Genomic DNA, 19096 nt, shown 5'->3' with positions numbered 1-19096 from the left:
ATTAAAGGTTCAAAATCTCATTTGATTTCCATTCCATTTTGTATTTTGGTATTTTCTCTGCAGGTGAGGTTTCTATTTTGAGCTCTAGGAGCAGAGCAAACAATGATCCTCTCCCTGCTCTCTAGTCCCCCAGATTCCACAGTAACTATTTTCTCCTGACATTCACTAACTTGCTTTACCTCCATGGTTTGTGCTTGGTGCATTGCTTTGATTGCTGTTTGCGCCATGGCTCTTGTTGTAAAAGTCACAAATGCACAACCTGGGGAAAGAACACAAAAGGAAACAAGTCACTCACTATATCTGCAATTACTGGGATGAATAAAGAAACGAACGTGTCTTCAAAAAAAAAAAATCACTGAAATAGCTGAAACGCCACCTTGAGCTACAAAAGGTAGCATCATCCTTTGGAGAATCTTGAACTGTCAGAAAAGTTCCTGCTTACCTCGGCTCAGGCCATCGGGGCCCCGTAATATCCTGCATTCTTCAATCTGCCCAAAGGGGGAGAACATCACTCGGATATCATTTTCATTGCACTTCTTGGATATCATTCCAATAAACAACTTCCTATCTTCTACTGCTAAGAAATCAAAGGATAAGAGTATTACCAACAAAAACGTACTTACTACATCTTATTTTGTCAAGTCTTCTCCATCAACTGTAGAATTACTTTCCTTCTGTTTTGGGGTAGGTGCTTGTTAAAAACCGACTCCTAATAATGCAATCTCTTTGTTTTAGGAGGATGCATACGTGACACCTCAATGACTCTGAAGGATACCTGTTTTATAATGTTTTATGTTTATATTTTACTGTCTGTTTCTCCCTTGCAAGCCTGTGAGCTACAAGAATGTTAAAAAACAAAAGCAAAAAATGCATCAGATTCAGCAGCACTTGTCATATCTCCTACATTTAGTTCCTGGTTAGCAAGAGAAGAGTTCTGTGTATTTTACTGGACTATTTTCATCCTTTCATCTGTCCATTCTACTATCTTTAGATGGCCAACATACCTCACCTGTATCTAAACAGACAAGTTAGTCACAAAAGGATTCTTTCTAGCTCATTAGATTGGTGTGACAGGGGGCCAATCACGTAAATTTAGTTCTGCCTATTTCCTCATGCTCCTGTCTCAACAGAAGAAGCAACACCTATTGTTTTAATTCTGTTTCATAGTCATCCCTTCTGATCTCTACCAAAAGCAAGAAAACGACACATCCAATCTGATCTGTCTGCTACTGTATCTTCCCTCTAAATGCTGATGCTACCAGATACATTAGAGTTGAAGAAAAACTTCTAGTGCGTGGACTATTTTAAAACAAACGGTGCAGAAACAGACATTTCTCTTAATTTGCCAATTGGTGGTTACTAATATCAGAACTTCAAACCTCTCATTTTATTTATCTGAGGATGTTAATTACCTCTGAGATACTCACTTTTAAGTGATGAGGCAAATTAATCAGAATGCCATTTGGACATATAAAACAGTTGGCAAATAAAACATTTAACACAATATAACATGATGAAGGCCTGAAGCACAATTTGAAGCTTTAAGACAGAAAGTCTTCTCCTATTTAGTGCCATGGTGAGGGGAAATCAATTTATTTGCCGAGTCTTCCTTGGAGCTGACAAGAAAAATTCCAAACTTTTCCAGCTGACAAGTCTTTGACTGACTATTAAATCTTTGTTGTACCCAGTTCACTGTCAAGCTCTTGGAGCATAAAACTGCCTTCAAATCCTTTTTGTAGTCCATTTTAGTTCAAGAGTTCCAGAATTCCTTTTAATGTTAAAATACTTTAACTGATGCTTTCCTACTTATATATTCACCTTCACCTTGTACTAAAATTCATATTATAGCCTCAGAACTGTCACCTTAAAATTTCATTAAATACTTCTTCCACTTTCCATTATTCTTCCAAGAAACATGCACATTTGTGCATATATGTCTGTGTGCATATATACGTATGTGTGTATGTGTGTGTACACAAGCTCATCATGGAAATGCATGGATAAATAATTTAAGCAATGTTAGATGTTAAACATCTTAATCTGAAATGGCCAATGTGTAGAAGTATACTTACAGTATTTTCTCTGCTGGTCTGTTTTTGAATTCTTATTCTTCCTTGTATACTACAAGGTAAAGTTTTGGACTCCCACCCTAACCACAACAGGCTTTCAGATTGGTCAAACACCTGAAAAGCATTTCTAGGTTTCAAACACCTTAGTACAAACAAGAACTCACTGGATGTTTCCCCAACTGACACCATGGTTTTCCCCGCAAGCAGTAACAGTGGAAGATACTTAGTCATGAAATTTTACAGAGCTCACTTACAATACCCACTGTACTGAAAACACAGTTTGATTTTTTTTTTAATTAGGTCTCCAGTTCAATATGACTTGATCAGAAGCTGTTCAACACAAGCTGAAATTTCCCTGTTAGCACAAATGACGCCACAAGTCTCAGACTTTAGCACAGCTTACCATTATTCTTTTCACTGTCAGCTGGTTTCATCTGGATAGGATGGTGCATCTGAAATGCAAAAATATTATTTAATCCCAGATGTGTTCGCTTTATGCTACATGAAATATATTCCCAGAAGAATAGTGGAAGAAAGAGATGGTCGCTTGAATTGTCTCTACAGAAAGGTATATGTAACAACACACAAATTTCTGGAAGAAAGAAAAGCTTTCCAAATGATACATCATCATTCCTCCTGAGAAAGTACTTTTATAGGAGCCATGCCCATACACTTCACTACCATATTATTCCTCAAAACACTCCAAATTTCCTTTAAGATCTGTTACTGTACAAATCTCACAATCTTGCTCTTTTTAATGTATCTCTTAAACATGACTTGAGGGCAAAACAATGTGGTGCCAGAGCAGAAAAGAAAGACAAGATAGAGCCGAGAAGAAAGAATGCCTCTTCTCTTACCCCTGGGAGAATCTTCATGTTGTGAAGAGCATTCTGTGCTTCTAGTGCAGCTTTACGGGTATAAAACGTAACAAAACAGCACCCTGCAATTGAAACAAAATGCTAGCTAAGGAAGAACACTAGAAATCTTGACATGTTGTACAGAAATTAGAAATCTCCCACTTCCACCCTTCCAATGCAAAATACATGACAAATAGAAGTTAGACATTGAAATAGGTAGGTATTACTGATTGTAACTTGAAAAAGATTTATGTGTGTAATAAAACAGGATACCATCAACAGGATATATTCAATACTATAACATGTCATTAAAACAATCATTTACATATATCTGGCAAACAAATCTTGGCTACTTCCACTGTTAAACTCAATTATTTGGTAGTATCCAGATCTTAGATCTGGTTTTACAGGAAATAGATTATTGCATATTACTGAACTGCAAATCCAGGTTACAGCATCTAGCTAGGATTTGAGGTACTAAGCATTTGATATATACAAAAAACTAAAACCTCGATTTTGTATTTTGTCTGAAACTGTGACACTTCCAGCAAGATTTTGGCCATATCATAACATCACAGCAATGCTCTGAAGCAACACAATATTTATTAGGTGTTCTGCTCTGTATTTATAATCCATAGTCTTCAAGCACGCCCAAGCAAACAGTTAAGATTGGAACTGTGTAAAAGCAGCTGAGACCCCAAGTCTAACATGGGAAAGACAGTTCTCACCTTTGCTTTGAGGAGGGTTTTGGCTCCTGTCCCGCAAGACATTGATTTCATAGACAGCACCATACTGTTCAAAAAGTTCTCTTAGATCTTTCTCACACCAGCTCCGTGGGACCTGACCCACAAACATCTTGATAGCATCTAGATCAGGTTGGTCTGGGTGATCCAGTGTGCCATTCATTTTCTTTGAGCTATGAAAGATAACAAGGAATTTCTGTTATATCGCTTCCTACAGATTCTAGATTTCATTGCAGCTAGAAGCAGCATGCTTATAGTGAGGTTAAAATGTATTTCAATACATATATAAACATGTACGATTAAAACAAAGAGACTCCTGCACATCTGCAGTCCTGCATAGCAAGAGAATATTCAGGATTATTATTCACATTCACTGGCAAGTCATACTTGGAAACCAATTACTCTGCACAGTTGTTTAAAACTTCTCCTAACGTATGCTCTTATAATGTAGACATCTGGGATTCAGGAAATGTTTGATGAGATGACTGAAAAATATCACTAGTTCAATCCTTTAAAATTTTACAGGAGAAACTGGAAGTGGAAGGAACCTAAACTAATAACCAGTGTAAATGAGGGTAACTTTTTTGTATGTTTAAAGATGACTACCTGGAATTATATCCTAGGGTGAAAAAATATCTTAAAACAGAAAAATAGGTACAATTGAATCAATGAGAAGTCTTGTTAAAGATTTACAATGATATAGTGCTTTGTGAAACTAGGCAGCTTTGAACAATATCTGGAAAAAAAAAACAGGCTCAGGTTGCAGATGAACAGGTTGGGCCTGGACAATCTTAGTCTCAGAGTAAATCAAGCTGTGTAACAGTAGGTTGCTAACACAGATAGAGAATCACTTCTTAGATTATAATAACACAGAAGTTCTGATTATGGGGTTCTTCAAAAAGGTTTCAAGGCACTACATGAACCTGCATGTGAGGCACTACATGTAGCTGTATGAACCGCTTGCTTAAAGCCTGTCAATAAAACTGTTATACTTCACCCAGCTACCTGAAAGCCATACGCTGCTTTCTGTATTGACTCCTCACTGTTTGCTGAGTACAATGTGAGGTCTTGCTTTTGGCAGTCACAGGCTGGTATACCACAGGACCTATCTTTGTGGAAGACTGTAATGACATCCTATTGCAGTTCTAGTGATTAGTAGGCTAAAATTGCTGGCTGACCCCTACATAATCTAGAAAGAACATGGGGACCAGAACAGTAACCGTGCAATGATTCCCCCCTCCCCGGTCCCCAAACTCATTGTTGAAGGATACAGTGGCCTTCTTCCAGAGTAGTCAGCTCTCTTCATCTCTGCTTTTTCCCTTTTTAAAGATTCTTTTTCAATGGCTTATTACATTACAGACAACAAAAGGAACACTACTATAGGCAATCACATTTCTCCCTCAATGTAATTTTTTAGAAAAAATTTCAAAACCAGGTAACATTTAGTTATTTTTTCCCCTCTCAATATGCTGCTGTCCAGAGTATGATAAAGAATTGATGCCAAAGTTTTATAACCGTATGAACTGACCTCAGAAACCACACAGCTTCTTACTAGAAGGGAAGGGAATTATCCTCATAAATCCTTTCACTACTCAACCTTTCCACTCCGAAACAGTCAGCATCTCTTCAAATATCCAACATAAAGAATACCTCTTACAAAGAGGTAAACTACATGCTTTTTCATTCTAAATGAGAACAACTGGAAGTCACTTAACCTTTTCCAGTAATAATTTTCAGCCCTGCCTTCTCTCCCATGCACAGTTTCAAGAGCGCTGCCAGCCCCCTGTTAAGCAAGCAATTTTTAACATGACCTCAACAGGATTTCAAGGAACCCTTAATTCCTAATTAAAAGGTTTAGTCTGGAATCATTAACAGGAAAGAACTGGAATTGTTCTCGCAACAATTCATTTTAATAACTGATTTTAGAACATCAGCACCCGTAGCATACAGCATACGCATAAACAGTACAATCGAATAGCTTTATTCCTCCTTACCCCCATCCCCAAAATTAACCATTTTTTTCCTCTGTCCAGAATCCAGTATCAACTCCCAATGCCTGCTACAGTTTCCTCAAGAAAACAAATTGCAGACTACCCTATCCCTCTTCCCCCTCCCCCCGCGGGAAGGGGAATTCATTAGACAGCATTGGCTTCAGAGACAGCAATTCCAACTCTCACTACAGTTATAAAATTAGACATGAAGATAGACTACTTACACAGGGCTAGCGTTCAAGGAGCAATGGTCCACCATCATCTCCGGGAGGAAATCCAACTTGAACGCAGCCATCACCTCAGTCTGTCACAAACTACTAATACTAACTCAGTGTATTGCCTAACCCCTAAACAACGCACTTCCAAAAGCTCTGCAGGTCTTAACACTCAGCCACACAAAAAACACTCAAACCACAGAAACAGAAGTTCGGGGAGACCAGCAATAGACACCACTGAAACAGGCTGGACTGGGAAAGGGACATGGAATCCCAGATTAAAAAGGGGATGTGACCATGTGAAGGGAGGCTCAGCTCAATACACAATGAAAATGCTGATGCACTGGGCTTGTTTTGTGCAATTTTCCCTGGCGAAGCAGTACTGAGTGCACTGTCAGATAAACAGAGTGTCAGATCCATGAAGATAGCAATGGGTAACAGAGCAGAAAGAATACAAACTCCAGTCTTTCCATCCCCAACTAACTCCTTGCCTCCCAAAATGGCAGCCCAAGGCCTTGAGATCCAGGCAGTTCCCACCTCACCAGTATTAAGGTGGACAATTCATTGCGTGTAGTCAAAAGGCTCCTTCCCCACAAACATTTTCAATGTCCGATTAATGATCTCACTCTTTCCATCTTGTGCCATTTTTGACACTCTCAAATTCTAGGCAGACAAATGCCAACTGTTTCTCTGAACTTGCCAAAAAAATATCACAGCTAAGGTCTGTTAACTCAAAAAATCCCCAACTCCCACAGAACTTCAACAACTCCTCTTTAGAGGAGCAAAACATCCATTGTTTTGGAAACAACACTTGGCCCATCATGGTCCTGTAAATCCAGAGACATACAGATGATGAAGAAAGGGAAAAATACAGGTCTGGTGGTAATACCATTCCTGTTTTTATACTGTTCCTGGCAGTGATTTGTTGAAAACTGTTGTATAAACTTTGAAAACACTGATCATAACACCTTAGCTTCTTCATCACTAAAACAGGAATAACATGTTCATCGAGGAACTGTGAGGTGTAATAATTACATGCATAATACAGACCTATTGTTAAGCCTCCAGTACTCAAACTAATGGGGAGATAATCTTGTTAATACCACATTGTGAGATGCAGAAATATTTGATTGCAGAATGTGCTACAGAGCCAGCTGGGTGTGTCCGAGCACTCCAAGTGGTGTGATTAGCTCAAGTCCAACATGAATCCAGATAAGCCTTATGCATACAGACAATACAACCCCATAATAAACTCTTAGAGCATCATCAAGGAACGCATACTGGGTCAACCGTGATCACTTTTCTTGTCTGTCAATGACTGCAACACGTACCTGCAGTTATTTAGACTGGCCAGTATACCAACTTTCTTTATGCTTGCACAATTAGAGCATGTTTATTATTTTTTAGATAAATAACCCTTTCCAACCTCTGAAAAAAAGAACATTTCCCATCTTCTGCCTACAGTGAGCTGGGCCTTGTGATAGACAGACATAAGTTACTGCAAAATAAGAGAGGACTTGAATTTATCACACATCAGATGTTTGGCAGTAACTACTTCATGCATGCTCTTACTATGTGGTAAATGCATGGAGGCTTATTCCTTAACAAGAAGGTGTAAGCTACCTGCTAAGCACCACTGGCATAAGCACGCAAGTAGGCACTGTGGAACACAGGTCAATTTACTAGCTTTCAGTAAATTGTTAGTATCTACCTTCAGACACATCTCACAGGCTTCCTACTTGAAAAATGCCATCCTGCGTAAAACACATCATATTCAAACATTGAATTCAGCCCGAGGCCCGCTTTATGGATTTTTCTAAAATGAACCCACAAAGAGAAACACTTCAGATTTATATGGTTAGAAAGCAGCAGAAGATACACTGGGGTTCTCTCCATTGTTTATATGATTCTATAGCTCAGCATTGTGAATTCTAGTCTTACTAAAGACAGTAACAGAACACCTCTCATCCTTAGCTTTTTTAAGCAGCCAGTAAAATACTCCAGCAGCCATAAGCATTGTAGGTTTGATGAAAAACGATGCTGGTATGAGATACTCTAGAAAATGGGTTTCAAAAACATTACTGAGATTGATTAGCTTAAGTCACTACGTCATTCTGATTTGCTTTTACCCCCAACATCTCTCTGCTCCCCAAAACAGAAAGCATATTCGTTTGTTCCATTAAAACAAAAATGCAACAAGATACAGGCAGAAAAGTTACCAAATCCTTCACTGTCACACTGTTACACTCCATGTCAAATTCAGTTTTCTGGCTTTGCTCATTAAAACATTGGTTTTGTACAGTTATCCCGCTACATATTAATTTCTAATTCTCATTATACTTACTCTTTTCTCCTCTGATATGCTCACTTCATTTAATGAAAAACTCTGCCAAAAATATTTCACATGCTGTTATGTACAATTTGAGGGAGGGAAAGAAAATAATACTAGAAGGGTGGATAAATATCTGAATGTACGTTAGCCAAGACTCCATGCTTCAAGGTGCCATAATTCCACAGTAATGACGGCAGTTACAGTGACAAAATATTAGTATAGAGAACAGTTATGTTTTAACATTATTTAGTTGAAGGAATCAAGCTGATGAGAGTAAAACACTTCCGGACTTTTCTTGTAAAAATATCAGAAAGAGTGGAAAAAGATAGTGTTTCACTACTGGATAGAAGTTGGAAGAATAAAGCAAAGAGGTTATTTCTTTGGAATTATAAAAACACAGAAGTCATCTTAGCCATTGCTCACAAAGAAAGAAAAATTAGACAGCTAAACACACTTATTTTTTGCTCAGATGTCAAATTCCTGTTGGCTTCCAGACCCATTCTTTGACTGTTTCTATTCAAAGGATAATAGAAACAATGTCTGACATTCCAAGCTCTATGTACTGTAGCTACAAATTTAAACTTGGTGCTAACCTGACAATATGAACATTAAAAACTTCTGCATACTATAGATTAAATCTCACTTCTTTTTTTTTTTTTTATAAATATATTTCTGAAGCCCTAAGGCTATGTTGCAGAATATATCACCATATAAACTCCTCAGATTGTAAGGCATAAACGTTGAAAGTTTTGCTTTTATTTTTATGCTTGAAGAATTACATCACATCTTTGGGCACAACACTTGAAAATAAAACCCAAAAACCAAGTGCAGTATTTTCTTTCACTAAGAAAGCCTCATTCATTTCAACGAGCAATTAACTGGAAGCTAAAGATAATACCATCTTTTATTTTATACAGTCTGAACCTCAGACAACATATACAGCTCTGAAGCTGAGGGACTACTGGGATGGTGAGATCAAACTATGGGAAAGGATGCAGTCTACGGGCAAATCAGACACTGTGAAGCTTTGAAGGAGACAGGTCCTAGAATAAACTTCCCCTTGCATTATCTGTGCATATCCAGATCCCTACAGTGCTGCTGAATTGCAGTTTTGTTTTTTTTCAGCAGATAACCCCTAGGTTACACACATCAAAATACAGTAACTACCTGTCAATATTTTATTGTTTCTTTGTTGATCATGTAAGCATGTCGACAGAATGTTTTCAGCATATGTGGAACCCAAAATGTCTTCCCACATCTCAATAGGTACAAAAAGCCCCTTACCTACTAGCCAAAGATGCAGTTTCTTTCTCTGACAATCTCTATGACAGTTATTCATTGTGAGTACTCAAATCCCATACACTGAGAATGTTAAATTTACCATCAACATAAATAAAGTTTTGGGTTGCTTACAATTCAGATTAATTTAACTGAAAACCATTTTCATGTATAGGAGATTTTCATAGAAATTCCTAGATAGACAAAATGATAGGAGGGGAAGACAACTGCTTTTATCTCAGAAATACCAGTTTCACGGTGCTCGCTCTTATGCATATAGCTGAGAGCATTTAAATCCTCTATACTCTCTAGACCTAGCACGATTTAAGTAAAATCTATTCTAAAAACAGCTTGTAATATAAGGGTTTGTTTGTACATTTCTTCAAAATATTTCTGGGGACCACACTATTTGAGGTAAATCAAGATGTTCTTATTCTACTTCTCTGGCTTGTGAATGAAACCCTGTTTACCTTCAGCTTCTACTCCAATTAATTCTATGAAAGATCAAAACAAATGAATTCTGAACTTCTGTCTGACTGAACAACCCCCAGGACTCCCGGCTCTCTGCCAGAAGATGAAGCAGCAAGTCACCTATTCCTGTACCTTACAGGAAGTGTGTTTTCTCTACGTAAGCACTCCTAGAAAAAGAAAAAATAAAATGGCAGCTAAGCTTACTATCAAATAAGAGCGTAAAGACAGCTTATTCAAAATGAATTATACAAAACCTATTTTCTAAAGTGAGAATGAGGTTATCTTTCTGGAAAAGAACGTAAAGCATTGCACTAACACCTGAACAAATTTGTTTTTACTAATGAAGTCTAAATGGTGGAGTTTATAAAAAAAGCAAAAAACACACACATATACACTGTCTTTTAATTTGGCTATAGGATTCCCTAAATACATATTATTCTTTTGAAATCTTTCTGTTCTTCCTGCCTTCTTACTGCGATGCAACATTCGCTTGAAACAAAATTCCTGCCACTCATTTCACTAAGCAGTTGTATTTTCCCATATTCATATAACTAAAGCAGGAGAGACTTGCAAAGGCAAGTCTGAAACATAGAAGAAGGAACACTTCTTACTAAGTTCATAGATAAAATATTTAGGGGCAGTGAGTTTTGTAATCCTGTAAAATATTGACAGGGTTTGAACACCACTGGTTTTTTACAGGAGTATATTTTTCCACTTCTATCTAGTGCACATATATATAAAATTCCCACTTTAAACAAACAAACAAAAAACAGATAACCAATAGGTTATATGCATCAAAATACTGGACATAAAAATCTACCACTTTCTAGCTAGCATTAGTAAGGAACTAGTAAGTAATCTCACCTTTAAACACAGACTAATCAATCATTATTAAGATTTTAGACCCGTTTGTCTAATGCACGCAATACTACACATTATCAGAACCAAAACACAAATCTAGACTGCACTCCACTAGTCCAGTGTGGCACTTCTGAAGTTCCTTAGAAACAACTTTTTACTTTTCTAAATCAACATATCCAGTACATACTCTTCATGTGGAAATAGTGAAGACTTTGTGTGGATTAAAAACACAGTTGCCTCTCTGTGGCAACCATGAACACAAATCTGATGTGTCAAAACAGCATATAAAGCCCAATACCTGTCTAAGTTGGTTGTGCAAAGGGGTTCTAAACTAAGCTGGTCAGAAAAGACCTATCACTTGAAGATGCTTTTTTCAGAGTACCATTGGGGATTACAAACTGTGATAGAAAAGAACGCGCTGTTTTCCCAGTTCTGTACAGACCTGATGCAAAAATTCAAGCTACTTCCCTTAGCTCCTCTGTTTCCAGGTGTTATACAGGCCAATCAGGATGCAATGATGCCTTCCTGAGACACAAAGAAATGAGAACATTGTTTGCTAGACAATAAACCAAAGCACTAGTTAGTTGACCCTTACTACAAACATGACAAGACATTCCACAAGGAGAACTAAAAAAAAAAAAAAAGCTGTTCCTACAGATGTATCTTACCTCCTTACAATAAACCCAATGAAACTCAAGAGCCTTCAATGTCTTCAACAGCCAACAGCAAGACTAATTCAGAGCTACCAGCACACTGCCAGACAAAGGAAAGGAGCTGACTGTTTTGTTTTGACTTACTCAAAGCACGGTCACATTCACTTAATGCTTAGGAACTCAGTGCCTTGAGATGTTTACTGCTCTGCCTTTTTTTTTTTTTTAATGAACAGTGAATTCCAAAGTTTTCAGGAAAGATCAAGGCTTGTGCATTGTTTTCTTTAAAAACAGGCTAATAAAAACCCAACTAATTCAACTACTTTCTATCAATCAATTAAGATACTTCTGGACTGGAGCACAGATTGCACAGGCTGTACACCGACATCCAGTCCCTCCTGTTTGTTCCCTGTGATGCACGCATTAGTGTGCGGGCTCTTCAAAGGGCACCAGCAAAGTAGTCTAGAACACTGAGGGTTCAGACAGGTCAGTATAAGCCATTGTTTTGCTGGAAGTACAAACAGCAAAGTCCAGGAATCAAATGATGCTTTGACAGAACTCTCTTTGACCTTAATGTAAAAGTAAAAACAGATTGGGAAGATGTGTATATACAACATTACCCCACGCCAATGTGAAGCCAAGCAGTTCTCCGTTGACTGCCACATGCCCATTTGACTGACGAGTCTAGATGTCATCCTTCTGGCTTTTATTTGAAGCAAGCACTGACATGAACGCATGTATCAGCTCAAATAGGTCACGTGGCCTATTTTTGCAAGTAGATAATGTCTCTAAGCTAACCAACTTTTCAAATGACAGATAAGAAAGCAAAATCTTAATGGCTGATACATCAGTATTCCTCCTCTCAGAGGAAAGGAGATGTTTTTTCATGCAAAGGGTAGTCGTTTTTTTAACTCCTTGCTGGCAGGATACTGCAGATACAATAAACTTACATGAGTGCAAGGACAGACTGGACTAGTAGTTGGAAGCTACCAGACAAACCCACAACAGGTGAGGTTCTCATAAGCTGAAAACAGAGGTTGAGAGATTACTGGGTCAGTTTTATGGTGACAAGGTGAAAACAAACAGTACAGATTATTACCCTCTATAAATGTGGAAGGCAGGAAGTCTGGAACATGTCAAAGATCCTATGCATGTGTATTGGGAGAAAGGAAGGGGAAAAAGCACTATAGGGGAAAAAAAGAAAAAGAAAAGTTGTGCTGTTAAAACTACTCAAAAGCTGAGCTATACATATACTATGTAAACGGTAATTAAAAATGCTAACTGATTACCAGCAATGTATTCAAATGTTTTCATAAGCAACAAAAATAAGTAGTAAATCACACCTCTGGCCTTCAAAAATTCTACAACACAGACAGTTATCAGTATGTATGCATTTTCCTTTCTTTTAAAATGCCTTGCAACTGCTTTCAGTATGTTAGCATGTAACTGACAAATAAACTCAATCTGTGGTATATTCAATACCTGGCTTACTCCTGAGGACAACTACACCAAATGGGAGATGACAGCTCTGCAACATGAGAGCTTATCTACCAGGAAGCAGGTTACACCATTTGTTCAAATCCGAGAAGCCAAAAAAAACCTGCAACAACGTACAGCTCTGGGAATAACTGAGTTCCTGTTACTAGCAGAAGAAGCTGAATTATCAGTCTTAATACCCTCTTATTGCAGATAAATGAAGTTCACAGCCTTCAAGACTGTGGCTCCCAAACTTCTGCAATTCTTCCTTCATTGTCTTCATCTGCTTGCCTGAATGGGGAAACATGAGCATGCTGTGAATATACTAGTGGGTATCAGACTTCAGCAGCATGAGCAACCCACAGCTCTGCAGACAATGCTCTGCTTCCCTAGGGCAGAACAGCTGCACAACGCTACCCTCTTACTTTCTTAGGACATAGCCATCAGCTAACACAGCAGCATGAGGCTGCTAACCTAGTGCTTGACCTGCCGCAGCTGTGTCTGCTACTTCAGTGATGACACTAGAAATCCTTGCATAGGCATTACAAAAATGGAGAAACAAGTAGACTGGTCAGGAAACTACTTCCTGACAACGGCTTGGGCTTGTCTAACACCTACCTCCAATCATGGAATTTCTTATCCTAGAGCAATGAAGAATAAGCAAACTGAGAGCCTCCAAATCTCTCTGGTTTGATGTTACTCAAAAATAAATAAAAAAGACAAATCACAACTATTATTTTCAGAATCCTTACCCACTTTCTTTTTTTTTTTTTTTTTTTTTTTTTTAAAGACAAAGACACTCCAAAGGATTTGAACTATCACAGTCCACAACAGTGCCATTTACAGTGACAGACAGTATATACTGGCATTTTTCCAAAGGCAGCCAGTACCTGCCCACCCTGTTTTCAAGGAGAGTGAGTACCTACGCACCGTCAGGTTAATATTCTAAAAACAACACAGTGAAATAAATAAAATCTGTTAGGAAAAACTTCACATTAAAATATTTACTGATGAACTCCATCTTTTCTTTGTTGCTTAACTGTTCCCTTCTAACACCTGCCCCTGGAAGACACATAAAACATAGCTGTTAATTTTCGTAAAAATGTAACAGTCTCTCCCAGATAAGTTTTGTTTCTTAATTTTATCTGGCATATTTCCTCATTTTTCTTCAGACTAAAGGAATAGAGAGGGAGACAAAAATCAGCTCTATCAGCTGTTTCTTGGTGGTAGCAGTAGTAGTGGATTAAAAATGTTTTAAAAAAAACACTAAAAAAAACACAGCAAAACTTACTGTGATGCAAAGCAGACAAAGACCTGGCTGAAGAGGAATTCTATGAAAGACATGAGGCATATATGCAGATGAACAAATTGCCAAAAGGCTAAATCATGAATTTGGAGCAATTAACACATGACAACCTACCAGAGCAGCTGTACTTGTAGAACAGATAATGGCAAGCCTTAATGCAGGCTCCCTAGAATAATTAATTTTGTCAAACCAAAGACAAAGTAATCATCGCATGTTTATCCCTGTTTGCAAGACACTTCTCAATTAATAATTGATATGAAGAAGCAGCACTGATGTATGAATCCCAGGGCAACTGCTTTTGAAGTAGCTGCTTGTAGGTTTTCTCGTCTCATTGCCAACTTGTTGTTTATGAAGCCATATAGCCATTGAAAAACTATAAAGGATTTAATCTTGTTAGCCTCATTTTTAATTTTTTTTTTGTCAATAAATGTAAAATTTCAGGTACTGTTTAATCTCTACTGAAAGACATGGAAAAAACTACTTCAGTAAAAATATTTGTTTTGTTGTTTGTTTGTTTTTTAGACACCAGCCAAAATTCCAGCAGATGGTTTGGGAAGCATTTTGAGTTTTTATCATTACAGTGCTAGAACATAACAATGCTTATATACTTTGGAAGAGACAAACTACAGAAAAATACGTAAGAGATCTGAAAGACCTGTGGACATGCTGGCAACATAGACAGAAAAAAACCTTGAGAAATTAGGAAAAGTAGCATGGCGACAACAATAGTAAAAGGAAATAAAGGCAGCAATATAACACAGAGCAGGAGACAAGGCAGGAAATAAGAGTACAAGAAGCGAGGACATGCATCTCTGCCCTGTGAAATTACAGAACTACTAAAAGGAAATGGAAACAGAACAAAACATTGCTGCTGCCTGAAGTGTTCTGTCCTTTCTTTTTTTTTTTCTCCTGTTTTTAACTGAATTCTGACTTGTTCAAATTGGAAGTACGGATGGTATACAACACCTACACTTCAACGCCCAGTCTTCCATAGAAAAGAATTTGAATACTGATGTCTGCAAGCTACCATGCCCTGAAAGCAGAGGAATCTTTCCCCTCTTTCTGTGTTAACAGCCAGGAGTTCACCTTAACGTATTTCAGGCTTTTGTCTAAGGAACAACCCTGCAAACAATTCTATGGAAGTATTTTATAAGTGTAAGAAGTTGAAGGAGATCTAAACACAGGCAAGACCTAGAAATCTGGTTTCAAAGAGCCTTGTAGTTTTGCTGTCTTTCCCTATATAACATGAATCTGCAGCTCTAGACTTAGTCAAGAAGATGCACTGAAATCAAACATCTTTGTCATCTCGGCAATATTTGCAGAATTATTTAAAAATAATCAACTACACATTTTATGTTAGTTTTCTGCCACTAAAACACGGCTAGAAATTATTCTTCTGCTAAGAAGTTTGAAATCCACTGGGTCCTGGAAAGCTCTGAACAGTCTGCTTCTCTCCAAGCCAAACACACCGCAGAGCTACAGGGAGCACGCCAACTAGCTACGTTTACACAGAGCATTGCCATGTAGTCGCATATGGGACCCAGGGGAGACTACAGAACCAACTGTACAGCGCCAGGACAATACCACGTATGAAGATTGTTCTATCACCCCACACGAGAAACACTTTTGGCCGAGGTTTATTGCAAGTAGTATACCAAGTGTTTGCGTAAAGAATTTAGAGGAAGTAAGAACTGGTCAGAGAGTGAGGTTTTTTGTTTGTTTTACTTCAGAAACATAACAAATAATCTTAACTGAAAGGAACAAACTTCATATTATTGAATAATTTACAGGCCTCTCCTTCCTGATAGTTTTTAGAATAGCAGCCAGTTCTGTTTAAAAAACTTCTACAAGTACGATAGAGGCTTTTTCCCCCCTTCCTTTTTAAGTTTCAAGAGACCTTTCAGACTAAACAAAGCAACAAGTCTCAAGTTTCATTGTCCTTTGCAGCAATCAGAACAGCCATGCAAGCTGTTTTGACAAGTCCTTTAATCTTAAATTGTTTCTTCTAATAGCACCAGCTACAAAACAAAAACAGTTGACATTACACTACGGTTAAAATAAAAACACATTATTTCTCTCCCATTTTATTTTATCCAAATGAAAACTTTGCTTTGCACATTACCTGAAAAGTTCACAGGCAGCTCAGAGAGCTCCAGCAGAGTGTAACACGCAGTTAAAATAGCAATCATTGCAATAATCATTTCTACTTAGTGCACTGGCTAGCCCCATAGGGGTGCCAAACAATTAATTATTTTACCTTCAGGAAAACAAAAGCATCATCCTAAAGGAGGGACAGGGCAGCAAGAGGTATGACCGTTCTCTCTTCTATTTGCAGGGCATTTGAACAGTGTTCAGGCAAATTTGTTTGCCTGGAAGAATATAAGCATAGTGCACGTAGATTTGACAAGTGTAACAGAAAGTCGGAGTTCCTCACTCCTGAAACTGTCAGTGCTCACAAGGCCCTCTTAAAACAGCAATACTTGACAAGAAGAATAACTGTTTAGTTTGCTTTGGCAAAGTGTAGCATAGAAGTTTCCGAATACCAGGACCAATCCCAAGTCTCAGAGTAAACTCTCCATTTCAAAAACTTGTCTGCTTGGAGACAGCAGCTACCATAAAAGTGTGGAACAAAGGCAAGTGCTATTTAAAAGGCCAGCTGATTCCTCACCTCAAAGCAAAGCTGACTCCTCCTTAGTTTAATTCTCTGCACCAGACTCTAATCAGAATTCCGACAGTTTTACCCTGATTCATCTCTGGGCAGTTCATCATAAGAGGCATTTTATACTGGTATGTATAATAAGCAATGAATATATATAATTTGGATTAATATATTAATATAATTACTATGGATTTATATAACCTTAGATGTTAAAGAGAAGAGGATGTTGATCTTCTTTCATTTTGACACCTTTCTAAATTCATATTAAGACAGATGAATTCAAGATTTTTTCTCATAAGGATGAGAAATTATGTACCTTACCACAAACTGAGGTGTTCCAATCTGTGGCTTATTTTCAGCAATCAAAATTGAATAATTTTATATTTAAATAATTTGAAGATTTTGTTATTTATATAATCCAAACCAACAGATTCTGGAACTGTGTTTTGTAATTGGCAAAACCTCGCAAGTCTGTAAAACTAGGTCTAATCACAGATCAGGCTGTCGGAAAAGACAGAAAAGCTTCAGAAAAAAACACAAACACCAGCATTCTCTTTCCTACCTTCTGTATGGACCTAATAGAGCAGCAAAGGAGCAGGAAGGGTAAACCGCAGTGGGCTGGCCACTTAGGAAAGGAGTTTTGTTGTGCAACACCTACAATGCCTGGAGACCAACGCCCTCAAGCTGGTACTTCCAAACAAAAGCCAGTTTTCTAAAAATCACTCAAAAATGAAGTATTCTTGGGTACCAACTTCAGCTATTTCTACCCTAATGAATAACCTACAGAGAGGCAGGATATAATACATTTTAAAGACAAATTATATTTCCTTTCTGATATAGGCGTGACTAAATCCTTACCAGTGTATTTATGAAAATCACAGCAAATGGCCATGGATAGAAAACAAATCCCTCCTCAAGGCAATATCAAAATTCAATCCTCATTGAGTGTATTCCAACTTACAGACAAAGGGGTCCCTTTCCTTCTGTTACCTGCTTCTTCAACCATTGTGTCGCCACAGTTTAAACAAATACAAAATACATTTTTTTCAAGTATGCATCCATCCATATTCAAAGGAAATCAACACACGTTTATAGCCTTTTTTCATATATTTATTTGACACGTTGAACTCTAAATACATATATATATTTTAAACCTACTGAGGTTCATCTCTCTGATCCTACTCTGGATGGGGAGCAATCACAGACTGCACAAGCACTCCTCCCCAGCTAGTTGTATTTTTCACGTGAGACTGTTGTTATGGCTTCTCCTCCCACCGTGAGCATACTTTGAACCCTAGTAAAGACTTCAAAAACTAATTTCCTTAAGACCTTACCAAATTGGATCTACATGGGACAAGTATTTCCTCTGAAGCCTTTGCCTAGAACACAAGCAGGGCTCAGAGGCTCCTTACTGGAGGTTCTGTCAGTCCCATACTCTCTCTCTCCATTGCTACATCTAAAGGAATAGCCATACTAGCCAGCAGGACTTGCATCTTGTATGAGCTATCAAATTATGCACAATTTTCCACTGACCACACATCTTATTTTGTTCTGCTTTCTTCAGCAACATGTTTGCCCGTGGCCATTTTTTCCACAGATATTCCTGGCTCTTTTTTCTGTCTTGACAGGATGAGCAAGTCAACATACCAAAGCCAGTAAGGGGACATTGCTCTCCACCCACACTTCTAAGTTCTTCGATAAGGACATATCACAGAAGGAACACATCCTTCCTATCCACTCTTGCTTTTTGCAGTGTCACTAACTGCCTAATATCTACAGGTACATCAATCAATGCCATTGTCTCCCCTTCTTGTAGGAACTTTAGATTTAAGACTATTGTAGGGAAAGGATCTACTGTTACTGTAACTGAAATAAGCATTCATTTTTCATCTCTTAAGGGCCTTGGTAAAACTATCAGCAGCATTCTGTATAAGAGCTGGAAAGTGACATGGCTAGTATACTAATTCCTTATTTAAGAGCCTCCTTTCTCTGTTCGTACACTAAAGCACATCTGAAATATTTCTGCCATAGCAGAGGTAATTCTCAGAATAGCAACAATCATCACAATTTGAGCATGATAGTGTTACTTAACAGTCACAGGTCGACTGTCCTAAAGCTGCACAGTTACAGACACTGGTCTTTTTTTTTTTATTGTGCGGTCAAAGGAGTGTCAATCAATCCAAGTGTC

The 19096-nt window shown here is 37.9% G+C and overlaps 1 protein-coding gene across 23 annotated transcripts in view; it reads right to left on the bottom strand.

The window, feature by feature from the left end:
* Positions 1–19096, bottom strand: part of CELF1 (CUGBP Elav-like family member 1) — a 57902-nt gene that overhangs the window by 23088 nt on the left and 15718 nt on the right. For 14 of the 23 annotated variants that reach the window (XM_040558011.1, XM_040558010.1, XM_040558012.1 and 11 more), the window contains exons 3-7: positions 3655–3842; positions 2927–3009; positions 2473–2521; positions 443–577; positions 180–259 (exon numbers count right to left, since the gene is read on the bottom strand). In XM_040558011.1, the coding sequence (XP_040413945.1) occupies positions 180–259; positions 443–577; positions 2473–2521; positions 2927–3009; positions 3655–3832 (525 nt within the window). In that variant the 5' untranslated portion in view covers positions 3833–3842. The remainder of the gene's footprint in view (positions 1–179; positions 260–442; positions 578–2472; positions 2522–2926; positions 3010–3654; positions 3843–19096) is intronic. The other 9 variants (XM_040558015.1, XM_040558029.1, XM_040558030.1 and 6 more) reach the window with 1 other exon arrangement.

Source organism: Cygnus olor, chromosome 5 (assembly GCF_009769625.2).
Source record: "Cygnus olor isolate bCygOlo1 chromosome 5, bCygOlo1.pri.v2, whole genome shotgun sequence".
Taxonomy (NCBI): Eukaryota; Metazoa; Chordata; class Aves; order Anseriformes; family Anatidae; genus Cygnus; species Cygnus olor.
Note: the sequence above shows the minus strand (reverse complement) of the source record. Positions and strands in the feature narration are given on the sequence as shown.